The sequence below is a fragment of the Argiope bruennichi genome, chromosome 6 (genome assembly GCF_947563725.1).
Source record: "Argiope bruennichi chromosome 6, qqArgBrue1.1, whole genome shotgun sequence".
Lineage (NCBI taxonomy): Eukaryota > Metazoa > Arthropoda > Arachnida > Araneae > Araneidae > Argiope > Argiope bruennichi.
In genome coordinates, this window is record NC_079156.1 from 40,279,264 (window position 1) to 40,304,426 (window position 25,163).

Below are 25,163 nucleotides of genomic sequence, written 5' to 3' on the forward strand. Positions count from 1 at the left end.
AAATTTATCGAGTTATATTTCAATACAGTCGATAGCGATTTAAAGTAACAGGGTGCAGAAAACTTTTGTTGAGATATAAGTTTTGGAAAACCAAGTTTTAAATTTCTGGATATGATCTTAATATGTCTATAAAATGAATCACTATATAAATTGGCAGAGCCAATAATATATTGATATAAAATCAATATATATATATTATATTTGCAAAATTGGCAGAGCCAATGGAACCTTGAGATAGAAAATAAACTACACAAAGTGAAACCTTTTATTGAACTTTGGTGTTCCTCCTTAAATCGCAGATGTGATGTTATTTTGACACGATTACGCATAGGGCATTCTAGAATAACACATAAACATATACTTTTAAAGCAACCACCACCAACTTGTAGTTGTTGTGGTGATAGTTTAACTATCAGACATATATTAATCGAATGTCAGTCACTGGACTCATTGCGTCTTAAGTATTTTAATACAGTTGTTCCTTGTCTTCCGCTTTTAATTGGACATAAACCGCATTTTAACATTTTCCTTTATTTAAAGGAGGCAGGTTTTATCAAAGAAATTTGAAATGTTGTTTTTTCCTTGTCGTTGTTCTTAATTCGTAGTTGTCTTTTTTAATAACAGATTATAAACATTTTAAACAAAGTTTTAAGACGTAGCACTAAAATTTTCATCTAGTTGCGGCGCAGTTTATCCAGAGAATGGATCTTGCGCTAGAAAAATAATCACTCACTCACTCACTTGAATATAGTTTAGTTTTAGTGTTAAAATATTATTAAAAAATATTACATTATTCCAAAAAGTTAGCCATTTGATTGCTCTATAATTTAAAAAACTAGGCTTAGATTGCATGAAGAGTGCCAAATTCTGAGAATCACATTTTTAAAATAAGCAAATAAAATGTGAGAATTCTAATGGTTTGGAATTTTCTAAAATCCAGAGATTTTAGCTTTTTGGCAAAATAAATAAATAAAATGATGATAATCCATAATTTTTGTTATATTTTTATCACAATCGAAACCTAATCTACTGATTTTTTAGTATTAGTATTAGTAGTAGCAGAAAGCTTGTTTAGATTATTTCTATTAAATCATAATCCTACAGATAATAAATGATGTGCAATACAGGCATACCTCCTGCAATTCTTTTCAGATTGCTCTCTAATGAGCATAGTCTTCCTCTAGGTGCAAAAGTGCACTTCACAGACACATTTATTTATAAATTATAAACAATGTAATCAAATACATAATGAGATCCATCATTTTACCAAATTCAATGCATGCTAAAATGATTCTTCTTTTTGTATCTCCAAGCATTTTAATGCATAACCCGAGTTTTTCCTTCTATGTACATATAACAACAATAATTTGATTTTTAAGCAGTAAATAACTTATTGTTTTCAATGTCTCAAGTGTTTGTGATTTTTTCTACTATTTCCAGATATTTGCTAAAAGTTTTATTTCCTATGCTTTATAAATAATAAAAGTATCATTTTAAAAAAGTTTTTAACCTTTAGTGTATTTTATAATACATTATCGACAGTTCAAGTTTGAATTATTGGACTGCATTATTATGAAATTCTAAACACATTTAACAAACTAACTAGCATTTTTTATCAGTAAATTAAAAAGCAGAATTTATTCTATGTTTTTTATATTATTGAAAATGATGCCTCTGGTATTAAAATAAAAACTAAAAGAAATCAAATGATTAATATTTTTAGTTTTCATTAAAATATGACAGTTTAATCAAAAACATAAAACAATGCAGAATTTCAAAACCCTTAACACATCAAGAAAAGAGTGGAAAATAGTTTACAAAATTTGGAACTTGTGTATTATTGGAACAGTTGTTGGTATTGTGTTTCAGAGAAAATGCTTCACAATGAAATTGAATCTGGCAACTTATAATTTGATAAATGGTTGTGATAATAAATAAATATATAAAGCTTCACTTTTACAAACATGAAACAAAGTACAAAAGCATATAAAAACAGAAATGCAGTTGACAATTTTAACATTTCCTATATAAGTATTTTTTGTTTTACAGACCCTGCAGCAGGTTCTTCAGTAGATTGGGCTTATGAAAGAGCTAGGATTAAATATAGTTTCGCCATAGAGTTAAGAGATACTGGACGACAAGGCTTTTTACTATCAAATTCTCAAATTATTCCGAATGCCGAAGAGAATTTTGCTGGAATCAAAGCTGTTGCCAACATAATTCGAAATGAAGTATAATATTTGTCAATAATGAATTTCTGTTTTTATTTATTTATTTATATGATGAGAATATCATAGAAGTGTTCTTAAGTTTGTTCTCTGCTAAATTATTAAAAGACGATTCATTTGATCTAGTTGTCCTTTCGTAGAATTTCTGATGATGTTTCAAATGAACTTCCTAAGAGATGACTAATGACATATATGATAAACAATTGGTTTATATGGCATACTTCAAAATCACTAATCATCATCAAACAACACTGCACCACTTTATATAGAATATTTATTATATACTCACACTGCAGCCATTTGCATTATCATCTTAAATATATCATTTCATTTCCTTTATATTATACTTATTTAAAGAGATAAAATTTCTCCATTCACATAAACAAGAAGTTCATTTCAAGAAATATATACATTGAAGTAAAGTAATGTACTCGCAAAACGTATGTCCATCACAGATAATTCAATTTCTAATATAATAATGTTTTTAGCTTGCATTTTTTGGTGTTGTAGTAAATTATATGATATATCATATATAAAATGCAGCATATGAGGCACTCCAAGCCAGAAGAAAGAAAGAGTGATACCTAAAACTTTATCAGGCTAAAATGCTTCAAACTACAGAGATCTAAAATTAATTTATTTTACCTGCATGAAAGTAGAATAAAGAAATTCTCAAATGAAGAATGGTTTATTGATTTCAAAACAATAAATAGTCAGAAATTCTGAAAAATGTTGATATGAACAAGATGTTATATATGCTGTACAATAAATGCAGAAGTATGTACAAAATGGAACCACTTCACTGGAATGTGAAATCACGCAGTTTCTGCCGTGGAAAACTGTTCATGACTTTTTTTCATTCCCAGTCTATAAAGATAATATAAACAAATTAGTAACAATATAAAAATGAACTTATTATCAAATATAATGAATATATATTTTGCTTTACTGTTATTATCTGTTGACATTATACAAGAAAAGAACAAAACCTACAGCTACCAAATTTGACATTAAAATATTTAGGAACTTGGTGATTAATTCTTAAAAAAAATTTTTTTGAAGTATGATTGAATAAAATGTTGGTGGTGTTCAGTAATAATATAATTGCATTAAAGTGACTTTTAAAATCATGAAATTTAGAATCTCAGAAAGTATACTAGAATTTTTTTACCTTGCAGTTTTTTTCTATAATTTGAACAAACTTTTCAAAGTAATTTTTAAATATAGTTTCTAACTCTTTCCATTATTTTAATGAAATCAAATTGTATACACAATTTAACCAAAAAGTTAGTTATAAAAAAGGTAAAATTATAAATCATTTGCATAATGATGCATTTATAATTTTTATTAAATTCTGAAATAAGGTCAAATAAAACAGTAATTGAAGTACTTAAAAAAAACATGTTCAAAATGAACTCCGGCATCTAAATAAAGTTGTTCTAATATTAGTTGCACTGGTCTAACAATACTTGCATTTATGCAAACCAGTTTATCACTTGAAATAACAAAACAGGCATTTTGAATTCGCCTGTGAAAATCTGTTATGTCTAAAGGAAACATGTTATACATAGAAGAATGTAAGCAACCTCATACATAAAAGTCGACGGAAGGAAGATCATCTATGGACTGTGGAGCATTATAAGCAGAAGGTTAGTAATTTTGTTTCAGCCAAAATAATCACAAGTCAGAGTCCCATAGCAAGAAGTTTTAGAGTGCCCAAAACCTTGGCACTTGAAATAGTGTAATGGATTCAGAATATATTCTTGAACAGAAAAGCACATATATCCAGCTTTTATGTACTCAGGTAAATTAGAGCAACCAAATGTCAATACTAAATGCTTTGTGCTCAGGAGCTTGCCATCCCTCCATATGGAAATACACTGTACATGGGTTTAGTAATATCTTCAATTGAAACATTTAATAACTCTCTGCAGGTTATAACTCCTTTGGATGAGTTTAAAATTGGGTGGGGACTAACATGAATAGGAATTGTAAACAAAGACTTAAGGTTGACAAATTGTTTGGAGGATCTAACTTCAACCAATAAATCTCCAGATCAAAGCTTCTTTGTGGATTTCACCTCACCTACACTACCAAAAATTACTTTTTCTACCAGGAATGGAGACACATTATGAAAAGTTCTTTTTGCATCAAATATTCTTTGGATAAGAAAGGATGCCCACTGAAGGGAGATGGTGTTTTTTTGCCCATTAATGTGGTAGACTTATGCAATTGGGACTGGAGTTGAATTTATGGACGGTAGTTAAAATTATAAATACAAACAAATTATTGCAACAATAAACTAGAGAGAACATGAATTAATAGTTTTTTGTTTTTTTTTTTAGTTTTGATTATTTAATTTTAACTATAGATTCTTTGACAATTAATTCCATCCCAACAATTAAATATTTTCTCAAATGTTTTCTTAATCCATTAGTTCTTAAATATTTAAAAGAACCATCAGAAAGATAATGTTTACAAATATTTAACATGCAGGAAAAGAAAAAAAATAATTAAGAAAAATATCTTCAAAATAGAGTAATGACAATAATTCAAACAAGCAGAGTTACTTGGAGGCATCCAAACAAAAAATAAATGTTTCAACTGCAAGTTTTTTTGTTTTTGTTTTTTTGATAAAATAATAACTGAAAAATTAAATGTGAAAACTTGAATTCCAAAATCCTTAAAATTTACATTTTAAAATGTTAAGAAAACCAGATTCAGATTTAAATTTGTTTTATTTCCAATGTGTGAAATTTTGATTTTTTAGTTTTGTATGCAATATATTGATAAATAAAAAAATTAAGTTAAGTTTTAAAGATACATTGTTAACAGATCAAAGCCCAATATCACACTGCATCTGACATTATATTTAATAAACATATATCACAAAACTCAAACACCTTAGAAACATGATTATAAAAAAATCACATGATTTGGTCTAAAAATTTAGAAGTTTCAATCCCAAAATAACCAAATATTTTTTAATAATTCAAGTAACATATTTTGGTAACTATTAAGAGAGCTTTTAATTATGCTGTTTTTAAAAAAATCCAGTAAAGTCATTGAAATGAAATATGAAATATTTAAAAGATATAAAAGATTGGTATATGTTTACAAGTCTTAAAGCAAATAGAAACAGATATAAAAAAAGAAAAGGTCTAAGAATAATTTTTATCTTACAATTTTATTATAATCCTAAAAACAATATCTGGTAACATTAAACACTTAACAAAATAGCTAAGTTAAAAAAGTGCAAATACATTTTTTATTTAATCTTGTCATTCCTAAGACCATTTTAATTCAAGTACCTCTGACTATTGGAATGCTAGAATTTCTATTTCAAAGATGAGAAGAAATCCCCACTCCCTCAAAAAGTACAAAGACAGACCATGTTCTTAAGAGATTGTTATACAAAAGAAGTGTCAATTTAGCTGATAGCTATTAAGAAAATGTATGCTTGGATATCCTTTGAATGTTAGAAAACCATCCTATCCTCCCCCCCAAATAAATTTGAGTAATCATCTTTAGCAAACAAAGTATGAACCACAGTATTTAATTGATCTTTCAATGAAAAGGATAGGAATTTGATAGCGATATCGAAACTAATTTGGCAGGCTTAACAACTTTACTGAATGGACATTTGCCACCTTTCTGCATTCATACAGTTAATATGATTTGAGTGTAAAAAATAATTATTAAATTTGAATTTTGAAATTATCCACTAATTATCTTCATATTTACTATTTCAAAACCATAAAATACCATACACACTGAATACTTAAATATGAAATACATTTAATAGCCTTTATTCTACTCACAGTTAATGGTATAAAAAAAGTACATTTGCACTTAAAGTAATAAATCTTACCAAAAAGTCCGCAACATCATATATTTCTTTAAACTTTGTAAGTTCATCCAATATCTTATTTACTTTCTCCGTATTTCCATCCATTTCAAACCTAATAAATCAGACACAAGAAACTTTAAATTATTTCTAAAGATAATAAATAAGCATTAATTTAAACACATTATATCTTAATACTTCAAGACAGAGATTTTGAAAAGTAACTGTTATATCTTTCAAATTAATTCAATATTCTAACATTTTAAATCCACTGATCAACAATAATAAAAAAATACTGAAAAAAATCTAGAATACTTTATTTTATTTATTGAATTTAACTTCAATGTTCATAAAAATATTACAAAATTTATTTAAAGAATTAAGTCATTAAAAATTAATAATTTTAACATTAAATTTTTTAATTAACCAATTGAATTATTTAATGTAACTGTTTTTATTGACTACCTCTATAATAACTGCCATATATAACTTTCCTAATAGTTAACAGCATTTTTTATTATTACTAATTTATTTACTCCTCTTTTTATCAACATATTTTAATGAAAAAATGTATGTATAATTTTTTGTTGATGTTGTCACAAAAACCATCAACAAAAATATTGAAGCTAACATTTTTTCAGATTTATAAATAGAGATGAGTTTTATCTGATTTAAAATCATTTGCATATTTCTAAATTATATAATAAAATTTCATAATCAACATCAAAAAACTGAAATTGAAACTCTTCTTACAAAATGCTGGCCATGCTAGTTTTGAAATAAACAATAATAATTTCATATAAATTAAATGACATGGTGATATCATTTTCAAAAGAATTTTCTTTGTTCCATGCAATGCATTATATAATATAGAATTTAAACTCTCATTAATATGATAAAATGCATCTTCTTTAAAAATTTGATCTCACTAAATTACTTTTTAAATAATGATAAATTTTCAATATTCAACAAAAAATAATTTGTATGATCAATAATTCATTTCCTATTGCTTTCAATAATATTAGAATTTCAGAATACTTACCTTTTTAATGACATCAAAAGAACATTCGAGTACTCCCTGAGAGCAATTAAATTAAATGCATTGAGATGAAGAGACTTCTGCAAATCATTTAAGGCATTATGCATATAGGTTCCATTGTTTTCAGAAATAAAAAGTACCTTGTACCTAAAAACAAAGTGACAGAATAAGAAATTAGAAGAAATTTTAAAAACAGTTTTGTTAACTTTTCTGTGTATCTTAGCAAAGCAAACTCTAGAAATCAGAACCAAGAAAAAGTGTTCTAAAAATCTATTATATACAATATAATCATATTTTTCTGCAAACCAACATGAAATTGTGATATTTATTTTTAAAAAAATGAAAATTATATACTTAAATCTCAGCTGCACACATTTAAGTGGAAATTATAAATGAGAGAATCAAGATTTCATACAATAAGATAATTAATTTTATTTTTGCAAAACATCAGGGTTTTTGATGAAAATCACACAAAAAAAATATGATATTTGTCATTGCTTATTCTTTTCAGGGAATTTTAGACATGCTATTCTATACCTATGGAAACACAAAACTACATTTATAGTCAAAAAATACTATGCTAAATTTTATATATTTAATTCATTGTGTTTTCATCAGTTTAATGTTTCTGTAAGGACAGTCAACACTTCGTTGGATTTAGCTCAAAATGTAACAGATGTCTATGATAAAGACGTTAAATCTGTGTACAAAACTTTAACTATCTAGTTCTGTTCATTTTGTAGTTAACATGCTAAATTATATTTGAACAGCCAGCCAGACAAACAGACTCCTTTAAATGGATGTTGCTCAAAATATAGTGTAAAGATTGTATACCAAATTTCATATGTCTAGCTCAAAGTGCTTTTGAGTTAACTTTGTCACAGACAGACAGACAAATATTTTCCAAAAATGTGCCTTTCAAATTCAGAGAGAAGCAAAGCAAGATATTGATAAAACATGGAGATTCATCAAAATCACCAGTTTTAATTATTTGATGATTAAAATAATTTCTCTATATTTCATATTTCAGAAAGTAATATACCATTTGAAGAATTTTTTTAAACATATTTTTAATATATTTTATCATATAAATAATATGATACAATGATTTGAAAAAATAATGATACTATTTTTAATTTCATTATAATAAGAATCATATATATCATGTTCAAAACTAACTTCTCAAAAATTATTCAAACTACAGAAAAAATATATGCATTCAAACAAAATGTTTATCATTGAAAAGCTTTTAGCCTTTAAAACAGCTGCTAAAATAATTTTTGTGCGAAAATATGATTTGATATTATCAGAGCTGCCAATCAAATAAGGAAAACAATTCCCTGTGTTTTCCCTGTACATATATTCAAGATATAAGGAAATGTACTTTTGTAATATTTATAATGCAATATAATTTGAAGGAGTGGAAAAAGCAAGGAAAGGAAATGATAATTTAACATTATTTGAAATAGCATATTAAAAGAAGGTTCATATTTATATACAGAAAAAAAATTGTTTATTATCCAGAATTTAAAAAGCAAAATTTATATATTAAGGAAGAGGGATGTATAACCTCTTGTGCTCTTTAATTGTAACTCACACAAAATTAAGGACTTCGGTAAAATATAACAAAAAACATTTTTATTGTCATGGTACAAATTATTTAATAAAAAAATATTACACGGCAAAATTATTTTTTTTATTTATTAATTTATGCTAATTCATGTATTTGGGCAACAATTTCTGCCAATTTTACAGTCATCAGTTTCATGGATCTAATTATTAACAATTAAAGTGTGGTATTTTTGTGCAACCTAAACTAAATTTCTTAGCAATTTCACTTTCAGTGAACATATGTGAAAGTATTTCCAATATATCATTGAATGCATTAAAGGACAAATGCAATGCAACAAGTTTTAATACCCATAAAAATTCAGCTTTAAATTATTGTTCTTAAGTTAAAAAGTTCAAAATTGGTTTGTTTTCAGATATCGAATTTGACAAGTCATTTTTCTTGCATTTCTTTTACATACTAATATCAATGATGACGCTTTTGAACTGACAAGCAGTCTTGTATATTTTTCTCTTTTGGTATGACTTGCAAGTGCCTGCTTTCCCATATTACTTAGGCTTAATATCCTACTCTTACAAAATGATTAGTATGCAACAAATGGATTTTTTTGAACTTTTATGAACACATTCAGCAAAATCAGGATTTCTTTCTTTTTTTTACTCCTCCAATTTGTATTAAATAAGAATTTTGAGCAGTTCATTGTTTTTAAAAAATTCTCTAATCTATTTTGAATAAGCTGATAATTTTTCAAATAATAAAGAAACCCTTCAACAAACTCAAATATGATAGACTAAACACCAGTGCTTCTTCCACATATTGCATGTACAAGCAAGAGAAATGCATTCTATTCTTTCATGCAGTTACAGAAGTCTCTTGCAAGCTCATTACCTCCATCGGGAATTTAACGGAACTGTCTTACAAATCGAAACTGGAATGATCTATACAGAAAAAAGGGAAGAGAGTAGAAAAGGGGTGAGTTTCCACATTACACAAACGTGAATGATATTGTTCTGTATTTGGAAACTATGACTACGATCTTTCATTCTTGCCATTTTTAAAGATTGGAATTTTTTTAAATGAGGAAAAAAAAATAACAAAGAAAATTTTTTAATTTCTTGCATTTTTTTTATTATTTTTTTACGAAATTTTTCCAATTTTCCTGCATTTTCCCAGTTTTTTTAAGTCAATTTTTATATTTCATGTGCTTTCCCAATTACATGGCAACCCTGTTAAAATATAATTCTAAAATATTCAGAAGAAGTAACTCACAGTTGTCCTCGTACTGCATATGCAGTATCATTCTTAGGATAAATTTCCAAAGCTTGATCTAGTAATGGCAGAACAGAATTACGATCCACACCTTCAATTAACTGTTTCTCAGCCTCTTTAACCCTAATGATAAAAGCAATAATTGCATCAAATAGTTTTTTTTAAGTAAAAATAATTTACACATAAAAATAATCAATATACAAGTGAAAAAAACAATACTTCCCTTTATTTTCAAAAATTGAAAATAATAAACTAAGTGGCTTTTATACTAACATATTGATAATGGAATAAATGATTAAAATGGAACCAGAAGAACAAATTCTATATGTTTTTCTTTAAATACAAGTTATATGCAAATTTCTAAATGGAAGTAGTAAATTTATGTTGTCTATTTCCTTAAGGAGAAAAGACAAACTTATAAAAGCCATTTATAAAACATTTCTTAAGCATTTCATTCAATTAGCTGCTTTAAAAACAAATTCTAATTTTAAAAATAAGTAAAAAAATGCAAGCTTTATTTTCTATTTATCCTTTAAGAATTATTAATTACATCATACAGAAAATTAAATTTGATGAATATTATTAACTACATTAAAAAAATTAGCAAACAAATATTCAGTTTTCAGAAAAATTAAATTTATAATCCAAATTCTTCAGCAAAAAAATTATGATAAATAACAATAGGTAGATACCAGAAATAAACTTTTTAATTTGATAATCATAATTAAATGGATAAGTTTGGTTTGGTTTAGTTATATTAACGTCCCGTTTTAAAGCAAAACTAGGGATACTTTGTGAATGACCTCATAATTTTGAGCCGTCAGATGATGAGGTCGACACCTGAGCTGGTATAATCCTTCTCCAAACTACCATACCACACCAGCAGGAGGATGTTTGGCCCCAACAGATTTAACATACACCAGACCTGCTGACAAAGGATCTCCAGTGTAATTGGGGCCCTACTGAACCTAAAGCCCTCCAGTTTGGAGCCGAGGCCTTACCACCAAGCCACCGTGGCCCAATTAAATGGAAAGAATTATTCCGCAAATGAATGGCAATTACTAAGATAATACATTTGTTAATTTTTAATTTACCATTTTAAAACTATGCAAAGGTTATAGGTAAAAATGATTAAATGCTTTGAATCGTGACACTGGAGAAGAATGAGACTTGATACTGATCAAACTCTTTAAAATTTTGAATTTAAATAAAAATAGAAATTAGAATTTCCATATATTTGTTATGTAACCATATGAAATCTATATTCAAATTGGTAATAGTCTAATAAGTATGCAACTTACTACAGAAAATAAAAATAACTATTTTTTCATAAATTTTCTCTTTTTACTGAACAAAGTTATTATCTTATTTTTATTTTTTTATTGATAATAAGTTGAACTTCTCGTAATTTTAATATAATTAATATTACATTGGTTCTACAAAACAAAACATAATCAAAATTAAATTAAACCAATTCCAAAATTAAAACTCAATCATTATCTAAAATTGGAAAAGAGATATAATAAAAATATTTAATTTTTTTTTAACTAAGCTTTGAAAGGAACAATGAAAATACCAATAAATCAGATATCATTAAATACATATAAATTCTATATAATTATTAATTCATCTCTTCCAAATTACTATATTGCTATTATTAAATGCAACAGTTAATAGTTCAGTGTAAGTGCTGTACTTAACAAAACAAAAACAAACAAAAAAATGCAAATAATATTTTTAAAAAAGTCTTACAAGTTCATAGACTTTTCTATTGCCTCCGATTCTCTTGTACTACGATCAATCTCTTTAGGTTTACCATATTTTTTCCTAGAACAAAAGGAATATATTACATTTTTATGTCTAATTAAACAAAAACTTGCTGTATTAACTTGGATAGTCTAAAAAAAAACAGAAATAAATTACTTTCACAGCAAACATAAATATATCATTCAAAGAGCTTGCAATCTATAAGCAATGCATTCTAACAGAAGCTCTGAAATTTAATGAGTAGGATTTTTAAAAATTTCAAATAATCTAAATAAAATTTTTATAAACTTCAAACCAAAAAAAATTTTTTTTAATTAAATTGAAATAATTTTACTAAGTTCTATAAGAGAATTATATATTCAACACACACATGCTAAACATAAAACTCTTTGAATTTTTCAAAAATAAAACTGATTTTGCATTCAAGTTATGGAAAAGCTGTTGGATTATTGATATTTGTTGATGTTTACTATTATATGAAAAAAATTGTTTCTCACCTCTCTCCACACACACCTTTTTCTGTTTGTTCGCTTGGTCGAATCAAACAAATTATTTTTTATGTAAAAAATTTTCCAATCAAACGTTATTAGAAATAATTCTCAAATCCTTCTTCAGCAGAAAATTTTTTATAAAATAAATAAGTTAAAGAAGCAAAGTTAATTATAAGGGTTTTTATTATTATTATTATTATTATTATTATTCAACAAAGTAATAAAATAGTTACACAATGTGACAGGTTTTAAGCATCCATATAAATTGCTTAGTAAAGTGAAATAAAGAAATTTTATCAAATAATTTCAATATCTTAATGAAACTTGAATATTTTAAATATTACTTTAGCAAGGTACAGTAAAAAATAAAGTTATTAAAATTCATTATATTTTTTTCTTTCTCCAAAAATATATATTTAGAAAGCAGAAAATAATTTTCCCCCTATACGAATTTTGTGAAGTAAATTCATTTCATGATAATGCTCTATTTAATTAAAAGGAATAATGCTTCACTGCAACTATGAAAGGTATAAAATTAGGATCTCTAAATGACCTTATGAGTTAAAATTATTTGTCTAAAGTTCCATTGCTCTTTAAACTCAATAAATCATTTAAAATTTTCATAAAAATAAAATAAAGATGTTTTGTTTGTTTATTATTCTTTATGAAACAATAATTCGATCAACTTTTGTATTATTAAAATAATCATAGAATGTGAATAAAAAAAAACAAAGCAAAAGCTTTTTTTCAATATCACTCACCCATCATGGCTTTCATGGAAAGAATATATTTTATATGGATCCACACCCACAGAAGTCATGCATTTTATTATCTCTTGTGGGTTATCAGGACTTTTGTCAGCTTTCATATAATCTAGAAAGCCATTGAATTTACTTATATTCCTGAAATAAAATTTCATTGTATAAAACTTGTCATACTTTTAAGTAAAAGAGACATTCTTTAAAAATATCAATAATTTTTTTAAAAAATAGGTTTAAAACTGGTGTTCTTAAATTAACATTCAAATGAATAATAATAATAAATGCATATAATTTGCATTATATAATTCAAATTAAATTTTTAAAATATTTCTCTAAATGATCATAAATTACAAAAATTAAACATTGATGCCTGGAAATCAATATTAAAAAAAAGTAAGCAATTCTTAATGAAAAAGAAAAGAATGGACCATGTGATTTTCAATATACTATGCAAATTTCTAAATAGATATTTTCCTTTTGCTAAACTTTATTGATATTTATCATCCTTAAAAAAGAACCTGGACGTAAGAAATTTGCAGCATAAAAAATTAATGAAAATTTCAAATACAAACGTAAATCTAAAGTTTTGAAAGCAATCTCTGCTGAATACTTTAATAATATCACTATACTTTATAGTCTAAATGGGACATGATGAAAAGAGAGAGTAAACTATTTTTACTTTCTCAACTAATGGCTTTTCCACATTATAGCAACACTAAAACAACAAATTTTAAAAAATGATTCAAAGCTCTAAAGATAAGATATATTCAACAATAAAATACTTTAAAAAGTCTTCCTGTTAAAAATTACAAAAATAATTCAAATATTTAAAAATGCAAATTAATAACAAATTATCCTAGAGAAAAAGATTCATATGTTGATAACAAAGAGTATTTAAACTTTATAAAACTCAAGTATATTTTGTTCAAATTGAAAATTACCATGGAGTAATTGTAGAATATATAGCATAGGCTCACCAAATATTGAAAGCTTGTGATGAAAAAAAAAAATTTTTTTAATAGTAACATCAAAAACCCTCATGAAATCTATTTAAATTATTATAATTTCAATACAAATAAAACTATTTTATTAATAAAATTTAAAATGAAAACTGAGATGAGTACTTACTCTGGATAGAAAGGTATTTCTTGTTTAGTAACTAATCCCTACACAAAATAAACGGGTGTTATATGCAAAGTAATACATCACGAGTAACATAACTCAAGTAACACATAAAGTAACATAACTCAACAAGTCAGATTCAGAAAAAATGTTAACTTGATACTAAATATTGCAAATTCTATGCATTTAACATGTAAGCAAATTTTTTTTTACTCTGTTATGAACCACAAAACTATCCTGCATAGGAATCGGAAAATAGTAGCATAGAAATCAGAAATCTGACGGCAATCATGGCCTTGCTCTCAATCCATGTTTTATGCAACGTCAAGCAAATAACACTGTTACTGCTGAGTATCCAAAAGCATCTTGGGGAGATTCCACTTGCTGATTTTAGTTTTTAAGAGTCACATGCATATACTTGCAAGGAGTGAGGCAGGTGATTTAATGAGAATAAAAATATCTAAACCAATCTCCTGGCACCACAGCCTATCATTACTTAGTACAAACAGAAAGATGCCTTCAGTTGAACGTGACAATCAGTTTGCACAGTACTGTATGAATGCTCTTGCTAAGATACCACAAGGGTTGATCAATCAGCATATGGAAAGCCACTATACTTCCAAATATTTGTCAACTTTCAATAAATGCTTAAAAATTAAATATAATTTGTAGCATTCCCTTCTTATGTTGTAATAAAATGCAACAATTAATTCTCAGTGATGTTCATTTTTTTAATTATCATACCGTCTCTACCAATTACTTGAAAAGAAACTTTAAAAATCTACTTCCTGTTACTTGTGATGAATTTATAATCCATCCAATCACCAAGAAACTTTTTACAAGAAATTATATAATGATAATCCTGTTTTAAAATTATATTATTTATTAAATAGACTAATATATTTTGCATAATTAGATAAATATAATAATATGTAATTATAGTTAATTTAAATTGAAATTATTCATTGCCAAAATAAATTTTTAAAAACTTTATTAAAAATTATCGTTTTTTAAGAGAATTATCTGCATAATATTTTTTTAACAACTGAATGTAACCATTTAAATCGTATATTGTTATAGATTCAAAGCATTGAATATATTTTCATTGTTAAAATATTATTCAATTGCTTCAATATTTTCAAGTGCATTTATTTAAGATCTTTTGTAGCAATTAATACTTACAACTTACTAAAAATTAAACACTTGGCAAATTTTAAAGTTGCCTGATACATGAAAATCAATACTTTTAAAACTGACGGATAAAACAAAAATGAATGCTGAAAAATATATTTACTCTACACAGATTTTAAACTCATTAAAAAACTAATTAATCAAATCCTCTATCTGATGTCTCATAATTAATAGATTTATAATTTTTCCCTAAAACCTAAAAAAACTTAGAAACTAGGAAAAATAAATTTACCTTAAACTGATATGCCGCGTCTTAAATTTCCAAAAAGAACACTGCCACAAAATCTACTACTTATTAATGACAAATTGAAATTAATGATGCAATTAAATCTGGCAACTTCTTATAAAAAAACTTTGTTTCTTGTAAATAATAAGATTTAGAACAAAAATTGAACTAATAAAGACATAATTTTTCCAAAACACTCAAACTGATTAACAAAACTTAAATTACTTACAAGAAATATCTTGTACTTTTTTTCCTTCTTGTACTTTTCACTGATGAAATTATTATTAAAAGTAACAAGAAGTTTACTGAAAACATTTTCTTCCAATCTAAGTTTCCCTAAAACTGCAGCTGAAATAAAAATTTATATCATATAATATAGCTTTTACTTAATACTTCAAAATTTTGAATGTCACAAAATTCTAGAATAGCAAATTTAAATTTTAGATTATATAAGAACTTTGATCTAATACATATAGAACAAAGTTAAGTTAATAAGTATCAACTAAAATCTTTGTCCATTTAGAAACTGTTCAAATTTTGAAATAAATCATTGTTTGTATTTGCATGTGCACTTTCTGGGCAAGTTATACAAATGTAAAACAGAGGAAGAGAAATGAAGTAGAATAACATTTTTTGAGATGAATCATTATATTGAGTTTGTCTGTACAGAAATTAAGAGAGAGAGAAAGAGGCAAAATGACAGTACAGTTGAAAAAAAATTCTTTCGTCTCCATGAGATATGAAAATATAATATTGGTCCCTGAGCACTATGAGAATTAGTATTTAACGAGTTTTTAACCTAGTAAGCAATGGATCACAAAGAAATAAATCATAATTTTCTGAAAAAAACATTAGGCAGATCATTTTAACCATTTTAGAATGAAGTTAATATGAGCTAAATTTATAAAAATTTGAAAATTGATTAAGACTAAAATTAGATTAAGAGATATTATCAGGCAGATAATTTTCAGAGAATTTCTCTTTCCCATACATGAAAATAAAAATTTGATTAACTTGATTATATATTTAGATACAAATTTTAGATTATATAATTATAAACAAAATTTAATTTAAATTTAATTATTTAAATTAAAGCATTTAATTATATATATATATATATATATATATATATATATACAGGTAAAAAGCGATAAGAGATGCATCAGTCTATATCGCAGCACAAGAGCAGAAGAGACTAAAATTTTTCCCTTCAGTGGTTTTACAATGAGATTTTGAAAGGGATTTATTTGACACCTGTAAATTTAGGAAAGCGAAATTTAGGTATATTTAAAAGAATGTTGCAAGTATTAAGGATTTTTATCCCTTCACTCGGAGTGTAAGAAAATGCAGTTTTACAGAGCACGTGTATAATTAATTAAATAAAATGTGAGAATTAGATAAGGAAATAAAAACTTGGAAATTAATTAAGACTTTAGAGAGATATCAATAATATCAAATTATTAGATTAAAAGATATCATAACATTATATTATATTATATCATTATATTATATATTTCAAATAAATAAATAATCAGACAGTTATGTAGTAATTAACCTTCAAATAAAAAATATACAAAATATTAAAAATTTTATGTTTATAAAGAAAAAAAATATAAATTATGACTTTTTTACTTAACTGCTGATAAATTATGATCAGCTTTTAGTATATTGCTTCAAAACAGTGAGTTAGTTATAAGTTATTTAGCATATAACATTTAATTAAAATCTAAATATTTATTGAACCATTATTTGGTGACAAGTTAAATGAATAAGTCAAAATATAATGAATTGCTCTTACTGATATTTCAACAAAATAAAAAGGATATTAAAATTTTTCTATCAGCAAATCTTTAATTTATGAAATGTCGATTGTTTTCTTTTTCTAAGCTATTATTTCGTTAATCATATGCAAATTTTGAAACTGCAGGAACTAAGTCATATAGCAATATAAATAATTGACAGAAAATGACAGTGGGGAAATATTCACCAATTAATGCCTAACTTCCTATTTATAGGTTTATTGCCCTTTTGTGATTAAACCAAATGTATTCCACTATTGCTGCCTTTAGCAATGCCTAAAAATCAAATATGTACATACAAATTCCTAATTTTCAATTTCGATATACTATTCCTTGTCTATATTTTAAAGTCAAAATGTCACCATTTTTAATTTTTTTTTTCCGCATTTGTAATGGTTTATTTCAGAAGAAATGCAAGAAATTTAAATATAATCTTCACCTTATTATTTTACAATATTTTAAAAATCTCAATACATATTTGTAAAAAAAATTAATTGCTTTTCATACATTGTGGGGCTTTTTTTTTTTTTTTTTTTCTAAAAATATTTTTAGGGACACTTTAAAATTTTATTTTACTTTTCAGTTATTTTAATCTTGGTGTTTTTCACATCAATTATTTTTAAGCATCATAAGTCACTAAAATTTTACTTTAAATATAAATTCTCCATTCATTTTCTCAGATGTACTGACACTTTCAAAGGAAAATAATATAAATATATTTCTCTATAGCATTTGCGCTTCATTTTAAAACAAAAATTCATTGGACAAAAAATATTTTAAAATAAAACTCAATTCCATAATCTGATTATCCTTCAACAGAAATTAGCATATTTTGTTTTCAACAAATACTTCAGTCATACTTTTACAGTATGTTCACTGGTAATGGTAAAATCCATCCAGTGATTGTACAGAGGAAATTCCAGTAAGTTTGATGCTACTTTATTGCACAAGAAAACATGGATAGCAAAACACAACAAACACAGCACTTGCAATAATAAAAAGCATACAAGCAGCTAATCATTAAAAAATTGAAACAGCACTAAGAGTTCAGAGAGAACTCAACAGAATATGAACGCTCCAAAGACAAAATTCAACCAACTCTACTTTTCAACTGATTTCTTTCATTTGTGGGCCTCTGCTTTTATAGTTCCCATGACAAGGTGTAAAATGTAATAGAGGAAATGTCACAGTCTTAAATTTAAGTAACAGCCTAAGATATTGCCAAAATTCTAGCATATTAGAGATTTTTTTACCATCAAATTCCTTGCCAAGCTTGTCACTAAAGTCACCAGTCTTTGACTTGGCATCTATTCTAACTATCTGAGACTCCCTTCCTTATTATGAGACTAAATGCACAGGAAAATATTGATACAAATTCGCAATAATACTAGTGTGTCAAATGTTCAACAAATTTTACCAATATTGAATTTTTTCTTTCGTACATATCAAATTATTTTCTTTATTTAAATGAAAATTTAACTTTCTGCATTTCAGTATTTAATAAACAGCTAAAAAAAATTTCCAGTCAATTAAAGAAAAAAAGCTATTATTTTTCTATGAGATAAAATTCAGTACTCATAGAAAACCTGCAACAAAATTATGTTTTCTTAAATATAGCTTAAAAGTATTAAGAGTAACTAACCTCTAACAAGATCAGAGACTTGTAAAGGTCGTGGCAGTTTCTGTAATTGATATGATTTCATCATATAAGCCTGCAACAAAAATAAAACATTTAATGCATAACAGATTATATTATATTAAAAATTATGCAAAGGATAATTAATATAAAAATTACACTTACAAATGCATTGTAAGTTATGCAAAGAAATGAACTATGAAGTGTTTCTAAGTATAAAAAAGAAGAGAAAACAAATTAAAAAAAAAAGTAATTTCATCATAAGAAATACATTTAGAGATCCAATTATTTAACTAACTACGTTAATTAATAACAAAAAAGCAACAACAAACATTTATTTTCCAACAGATGACAATAAGAATCAATATTTCAGCTTTAAAAACAATCGATATTCATAGCTATCTTAATCAGATGTCTTTTCTTAAATTTATGTGTTTGGGAATATTTATTTGATCATGTTTATAGTGTTGGGAAAATAAAGGGACATCAATCTTATTAAATAGACTTCTGGATATTCTTTTTAAACTAAAGAATTGATGGAAAATGTGTTGTTTTCAGTAAGCAGAAAGTAAGACATGAAGAAAAAAATTTTTGAAGAGGTGAGCTGAAATTTTTTTTTCCCCATTTTTACTTGGCTTTTATTATGTTTAACATTAACCCCTTCAGTAATCAGTTAAATTGCATATCTTAATATTTGGATTAATTTTAAAATATCGAGCCACTTACAATTTGCCAATTTAATGTAACTTGATTCCAAAGAATAAATTATTACAAAAGACCAAAAAATGAATTAGTTATATACACTGGGGAAAAAAAATAAATACATTGGTATTTGAACTAAAATTTTTATACAAAATCCTGATATTCAATGACGATCTTTTTTGGTTACATATAAAATTAATTTAAATTACAATTATATAACTTATTTAAAGTTAATTTTATATTTACTGCTAATAAAGTTGAATATGTGTTGTCCCTCTACAGAGCATATACCATAATTTTCCAATGGAGGCAGAACTGCTGCCCATAGAGCCTTCCAAAAGGGTAGTGATGAGATCCAGATTCAATGCTATTTTTACCATTATAAACGTAGACACAATGAAATGTTTCTATCGTTAAGGAGATGGTGATCCAAAAAAAGAAGGGAACCTTTGTGTTGAACTTAAATCTATCAATGTCATATATATATATATATATATGACATTGATATATTGACATTTCCAATATATATATATATATATACATATATTGGAAAACGAAAATTTGCACCTGAGATTTGTTTCCGGGAGGGAGAGGAATTTATTTTTAAATAAAAATTTTAAATTTTATTTAAAAATTAAATAAAATTTTGATGTGCCCCCCCCCCAAAAAAAAAACAGCTGAAAGTCTTATGGGGAAAAAAATATTTTTTTTACTAGATTAAAATTTAAAAAATTATCATTTTAATTATACTAATTTAATTGTTATACAGTTGTCTGTATTTTTCATTAATATTTTAAGTATTTTAAAACTCCCTATTATAGATTATTAAATATACATATTAAAATATTATAAATAAAATTTTTTACAATATATTTCACTATTGTAAAGAAACTCAAATTGTTTTCATTGTGTTTATAAAAGATTTAATTTAAAATTTTTCATTGTTGATGATGAAAGTATATGTTTTATAATTCTATGATGAATAAGTTTAAGAAAATTAAAAAACATTTTAAAATTTTCTTACAATTACAATTTTATTTAATTTTAAATGTATTCAATGAAAATTTTTTAAAGTGCACTTTTACTATACATAAAATCTTTTTAAAAAATTGCCAAAATTAAGACTAAAGCAGCATGGCAACTAAATGGTACCCTTTTGAAATACTACTGAAACCTTGATGATTATTGCAATAACTTTAAGAATTGTAGCACTTGTACAGCATTCATATTAAAGATTTTAGAATTTAACAGGCTTCATAATAAAACGTATGAAAATTTTAAAAACTTTATAAAGTTGCCAGTCATTCAAATGCAAATATTGATGCAAATAATGCAATTAATTAAGCATTTCCCAAATCTGAAAATCATTAAGAATAGATTAAAAAACTTCATAGTTTGAGGAGAACTTGGAATCCAAAGTATTGCTTTCTACTAAAAGAGAATTATTAGATAATTTGAAAATAATTATTGACAGATCTGTACAATTATTCTTCAATTATATGAGAATTAGTTTGCTTATTATTTGTCTTTACAATAGTGAACCACATGAAATTTATTTGTTTTTGAGCTGCTAATCTTCAGAAAAGTAAGTACTCTTTAAAAATAATTTAAATAGTAGATAATTTGCTCATTATTTTATGATTTATTAATAACAATATTTTATTTACACCTATTGAAAATTCAATGTTAATTTGCATCTATATTTAATATCCCTAACCCCCTTAAATGTGTACAGTGTTTATATACTGTAAATAGTAATATATCTAATATATTTTTTTAGACTAGAAAAAAATTATGTCAATTTACTGATTTAAATTGTGCGTGTGTGCATGTGTGATGCTTCCCCCACCCTGCTATATAACTTTTCAACAAAGTCAGGGAAAAAGGGAAATATTGACACAAAATTTTAGTAATTAATATATTAGTAATAATTAATATTAATTATTTAGTAATTAATTAATATTTGAAGCATTTAAATAGTAAATATTAAATACTTACATAGATTGAATAGTCAGCAAGTCTTTCACTTTCATTATATTTATTTAATACTAACAATTTATATTCTGATTCATTTTCCTCGACCACTCTTAAATGCAAGATATCTCCTTTGTCAATATTCTTCAAATAAAAAAAAAGTCATTTTAGAAATATCAAAAAAGTTTTAAAGCAGTTTTATTTTGAATCATGATACTGATTATAAAAATCAATTTAAAATGTATTTAACAAACTTACCTGACAAAATTTTATCTTTCTAGCTTCTTTCATATCAGGTTTCATACTAAAAGCTTCTATAGGTGGTAACTTCATTTCTACAGAATAAAAAAGAAAATCAATCTTTTCCAGCATAAATATTTTATTAAGGTGCACATCTTCACAAATAATTAAATTTTGACAAGGTATAAATCATAATTGACAATTTTAACAATTATGATTGGAAAACAACATTAAATATAGCTTATGTAAAAAAGCTTATGAATAATTTAATATTTATGGTTCCCTCAACAATGTATTTTCAAATATCAAATTGTATTAGGTTTTTAAGTGATGCTATTTTAGTAACCTTGCAACACTTCTGTTTATTATGCACATAAACTTCCCTAACGAAATCGAGTTTCATGTTTTCACAACTCTATGGCAAAACACAGCTCTCTGTCTTAGGAATTCCCAAGCTGTGGAATCACGACTCAATTTTTAATGAGTCGCGAAAAGGTCTTGAATGTATATGCCGCTTTCCATAATTTCCAAACATGCGATATGGGATCCTAAGTTATATAATATAATAAAGTATATACATTATTTTTTAAATACACAAATGCTCCTTTTTGATCCTCAAAACCATTTTTAGGAAGACCATATGCTGTTCGTTTTTGAAAAAATTCAATGTGTCAAGGAAGAAATGAGTCACTACAGATACAGTTTTCAAAAAGTTTATCATAAAATTTAAATGTTTAGGACCCTGCAACACTGAATATCTAATTGGATATCGTCCTATGTAATGCTGTAATTTCACTTTCTAATTCCTCAACATAAATGCGCAACTGATTTCTAAACTAAAATAATATCCATTTTTATATCTTTTTTAACAGCATGTTAGTTGGATTGGAACATTTAAATAAAGTATTTAAAAAACTGCAAGTATAATTTTCCAGTATATTAATATATTATTTAATATCTTAGATGACTTTGTTAATAGATTTCACAAAATAAAAATAAAAAATATTATGATATTTCCAAACAGCATTTAAAAATACCCAATAAATTTATTCCTTAAAGTTTCAACAATGGAGGAAAAATAAATTATTAAATATTTGTAAAAAATTAAAAACACTTTTATTACTAATGCTAAAATTTTTAATTATAAATTAAATAATTAACAACAAATAATTTTGCCATAAAAAATGCTTTAAAAGTGTTTTCAAAAATTTTCAGATAATGCTCTTCATTTTAAAATGGTGTAAAAAAAAACAATTTTATGTAATAGTATTTCCATAGCTTATCATTCAAAAAATTCCATATTTTTTTTTTATTTTCTAACTAATTAAAATTTTAAAAATATCAGTAAGAAGTTTACATTCCTACCCTCCAAAACATGTCTCAAATATAATAGATTTACATCAAATAGCATACTTCACAGAGGATATATATATTACCATGTATATATATCCTCTGTTTCTTATTATATTTCTACTAATAAGAAAAGCAAATATATAATCCTGTATATATATTTGCTTTTCTTATTAGTAGAAATTGAGATCAATATGTAAAGTTTATATGCATATTTTATATGAAAAAAATACCATGTTCTTTTTTTCCTAAAAATGATAAATCAGTAAATGAGATGTGAATATTATTTAGGAAAGACACAAACAAATAAGAATGCTCCATTCACACAGCCAATAAGTTACAAAATGAATAAAGAATCTAATGTCCCTCCCAAACTTTATAATTTTAACTTTATAATGCTAACTTCTGAAGTCAGGGATTTAAAATGGATTTGAAATTCAAAATATAACCAAATATACACATGATTTATCATATGTACATTTGTTTGCTCAAGATGGCTATCTAAAGAGACAGAGAGAGGAGAGAAAGAGAGAAGGATAAAATATATATATTTTACCATTTCATTTCATCTTACGTTAATAAGCTTTTATATTTTAAATTATTTAAACTAAAGAAATTATCCTGAACCCTCTGTTAAATCAAAGAATCATGAAATAAAATAAATTTTATAGTTAAAATTCTTGATGTGAACTGTTAATTATAAAACCAAATCTTTTAAATATAAAATAAAAGGTGATTTTCAATATGTGTTTTCATGATGAAGTTTCCAAAGTTTCATATTTTAAGAAATAACCAAAAATTCCAACTATAACTAAGAAACAATTATAATTCATAAAAAAATTCATTGAAATGATGGTGCTACATATCTTATTATTTGATGAAATCATATAAAATAACTTCTATTTGATTTCAAAATGATATGAATAGATTTCACTTAAATTCTTAATACAAGTTATTTTTTTTTATTTTTTATTTTTTTATTTTATTAATCAAAACATTACCTTTATACTCTTTAAATCCTTTCAGTGATGGGTCTACTGAGACTTCAAGTAAATCTATCCTATCAAGGATAAGTTTTGCAATTTGCAACTTTTGATATTCTGTTCTATTACTGTAATAAAACTTAAATCAATAAAAAGCAATCTACAGAACTAAGCAATTTAAGAAAATATTACAATTTTTTCACAATGACATAACCAATAATCATTCTAAATTATAATGACATATGAAATTAACTCACTTATGCAATTAAAGTATTGCTTTATTAAAGTTAATACATGAAAATCATTTAAATTCAGCAAAAGTTACGGTAATGTCTCAAATTACCAATTTCAATTAGGTTGCAAAATAATTCAACAGGTTCATTATTCTTTCTAAAAAGTGTAACACTCATATTTTATTTATTTATTTTTACTCTCACTAAATTTCTACATATTATGGTGATTCAAAGCATGAATCCTAGTTACTTACTTAGAATATCCTTCTAATAACATATTTATTTTAATTAAATGAATCAATTTATACACAGGAGGTTAACATTTAATATGGATTATTATGATTTCTTTATTCAAAAGCTCAAAATATTTCAAAGAATAAAATTAATAGTAAGCATGATATTTGAAAGAAGCATAGATGTTAGTTTACTTAAATGCATTTCATGAGCATCCATTTGACAATCAAAAGACCAAAAAAAAAAAAAAAAAAAAGCTTAGAAATTCTTGAAAAATTAAAAATATATAAACAATTTTTGCAATTTTGTTTTTCTACATAAACAACTTGATTTTCTTAAATACAAAATTTGCTCATATCAATAACACACTGTTGAAATTTCATTGTACCGAAATGGTAATTTCGGTACAATGTAAACAAAAATGTTTCTAAATGTTAACAAACCACTTATGACTCAGATAAATATTGTTTTCTTTTCAATATTTTGAATATAGATTATTAT

At 25.1% G+C, this 25,163-nt stretch overlaps 2 protein-coding genes across 3 annotated transcripts in view; one reads left to right on the plus strand and one right to left on the minus strand.

Annotated features, from left to right (window-relative positions):
* LOC129972305 (carboxypeptidase B-like) overlaps positions 1–2,349 on the plus strand; it is a 31,181-nt gene extending 28,832 nt beyond the window's left edge. For both annotated transcript variants that reach the window (XM_056086393.1, XM_056086394.1), the window contains exon 11: positions 2,050–2,349. In XM_056086393.1, the coding sequence (XP_055942368.1) occupies positions 2,050–2,237 (188 nt within the window). In that variant the 3' untranslated portion in view covers positions 2,238–2,349. The remainder of the gene's footprint in view (positions 1–2,049) is intronic.
* A 548-nt stretch (positions 2,350–2,897) lies between these two features.
* LOC129973071 (uncharacterized) overlaps positions 2,898–25,163 on the minus strand; it is a 30,564-nt gene continuing 8,298 nt past the window's right edge. The window contains exons 4-15 of the mRNA XM_056087441.1: positions 24,214–24,323; positions 21,881–21,957; positions 21,647–21,766; positions 18,953–19,022; positions 15,741–15,859; positions 14,101–14,138; positions 12,973–13,113; positions 11,706–11,780; positions 9,954–10,076; positions 7,118–7,261; positions 6,100–6,190; positions 2,898–3,095 (exon numbers count right to left, since the gene is read on the minus strand). Of these exons, the coding sequence (XP_055943416.1) occupies positions 3,072–3,095; positions 6,100–6,190; positions 7,118–7,261; positions 9,954–10,076; positions 11,706–11,780; positions 12,973–13,113; positions 14,101–14,138; positions 15,741–15,859; positions 18,953–19,022; positions 21,647–21,766; positions 21,881–21,957; positions 24,214–24,323 (1,132 nt within the window). The 3' untranslated portion in view covers positions 2,898–3,071. The remainder of the gene's footprint in view (positions 3,096–6,099; positions 6,191–7,117; positions 7,262–9,953; positions 10,077–11,705; positions 11,781–12,972; positions 13,114–14,100; positions 14,139–15,740; positions 15,860–18,952; positions 19,023–21,646; positions 21,767–21,880; positions 21,958–24,213; positions 24,324–25,163) is intronic.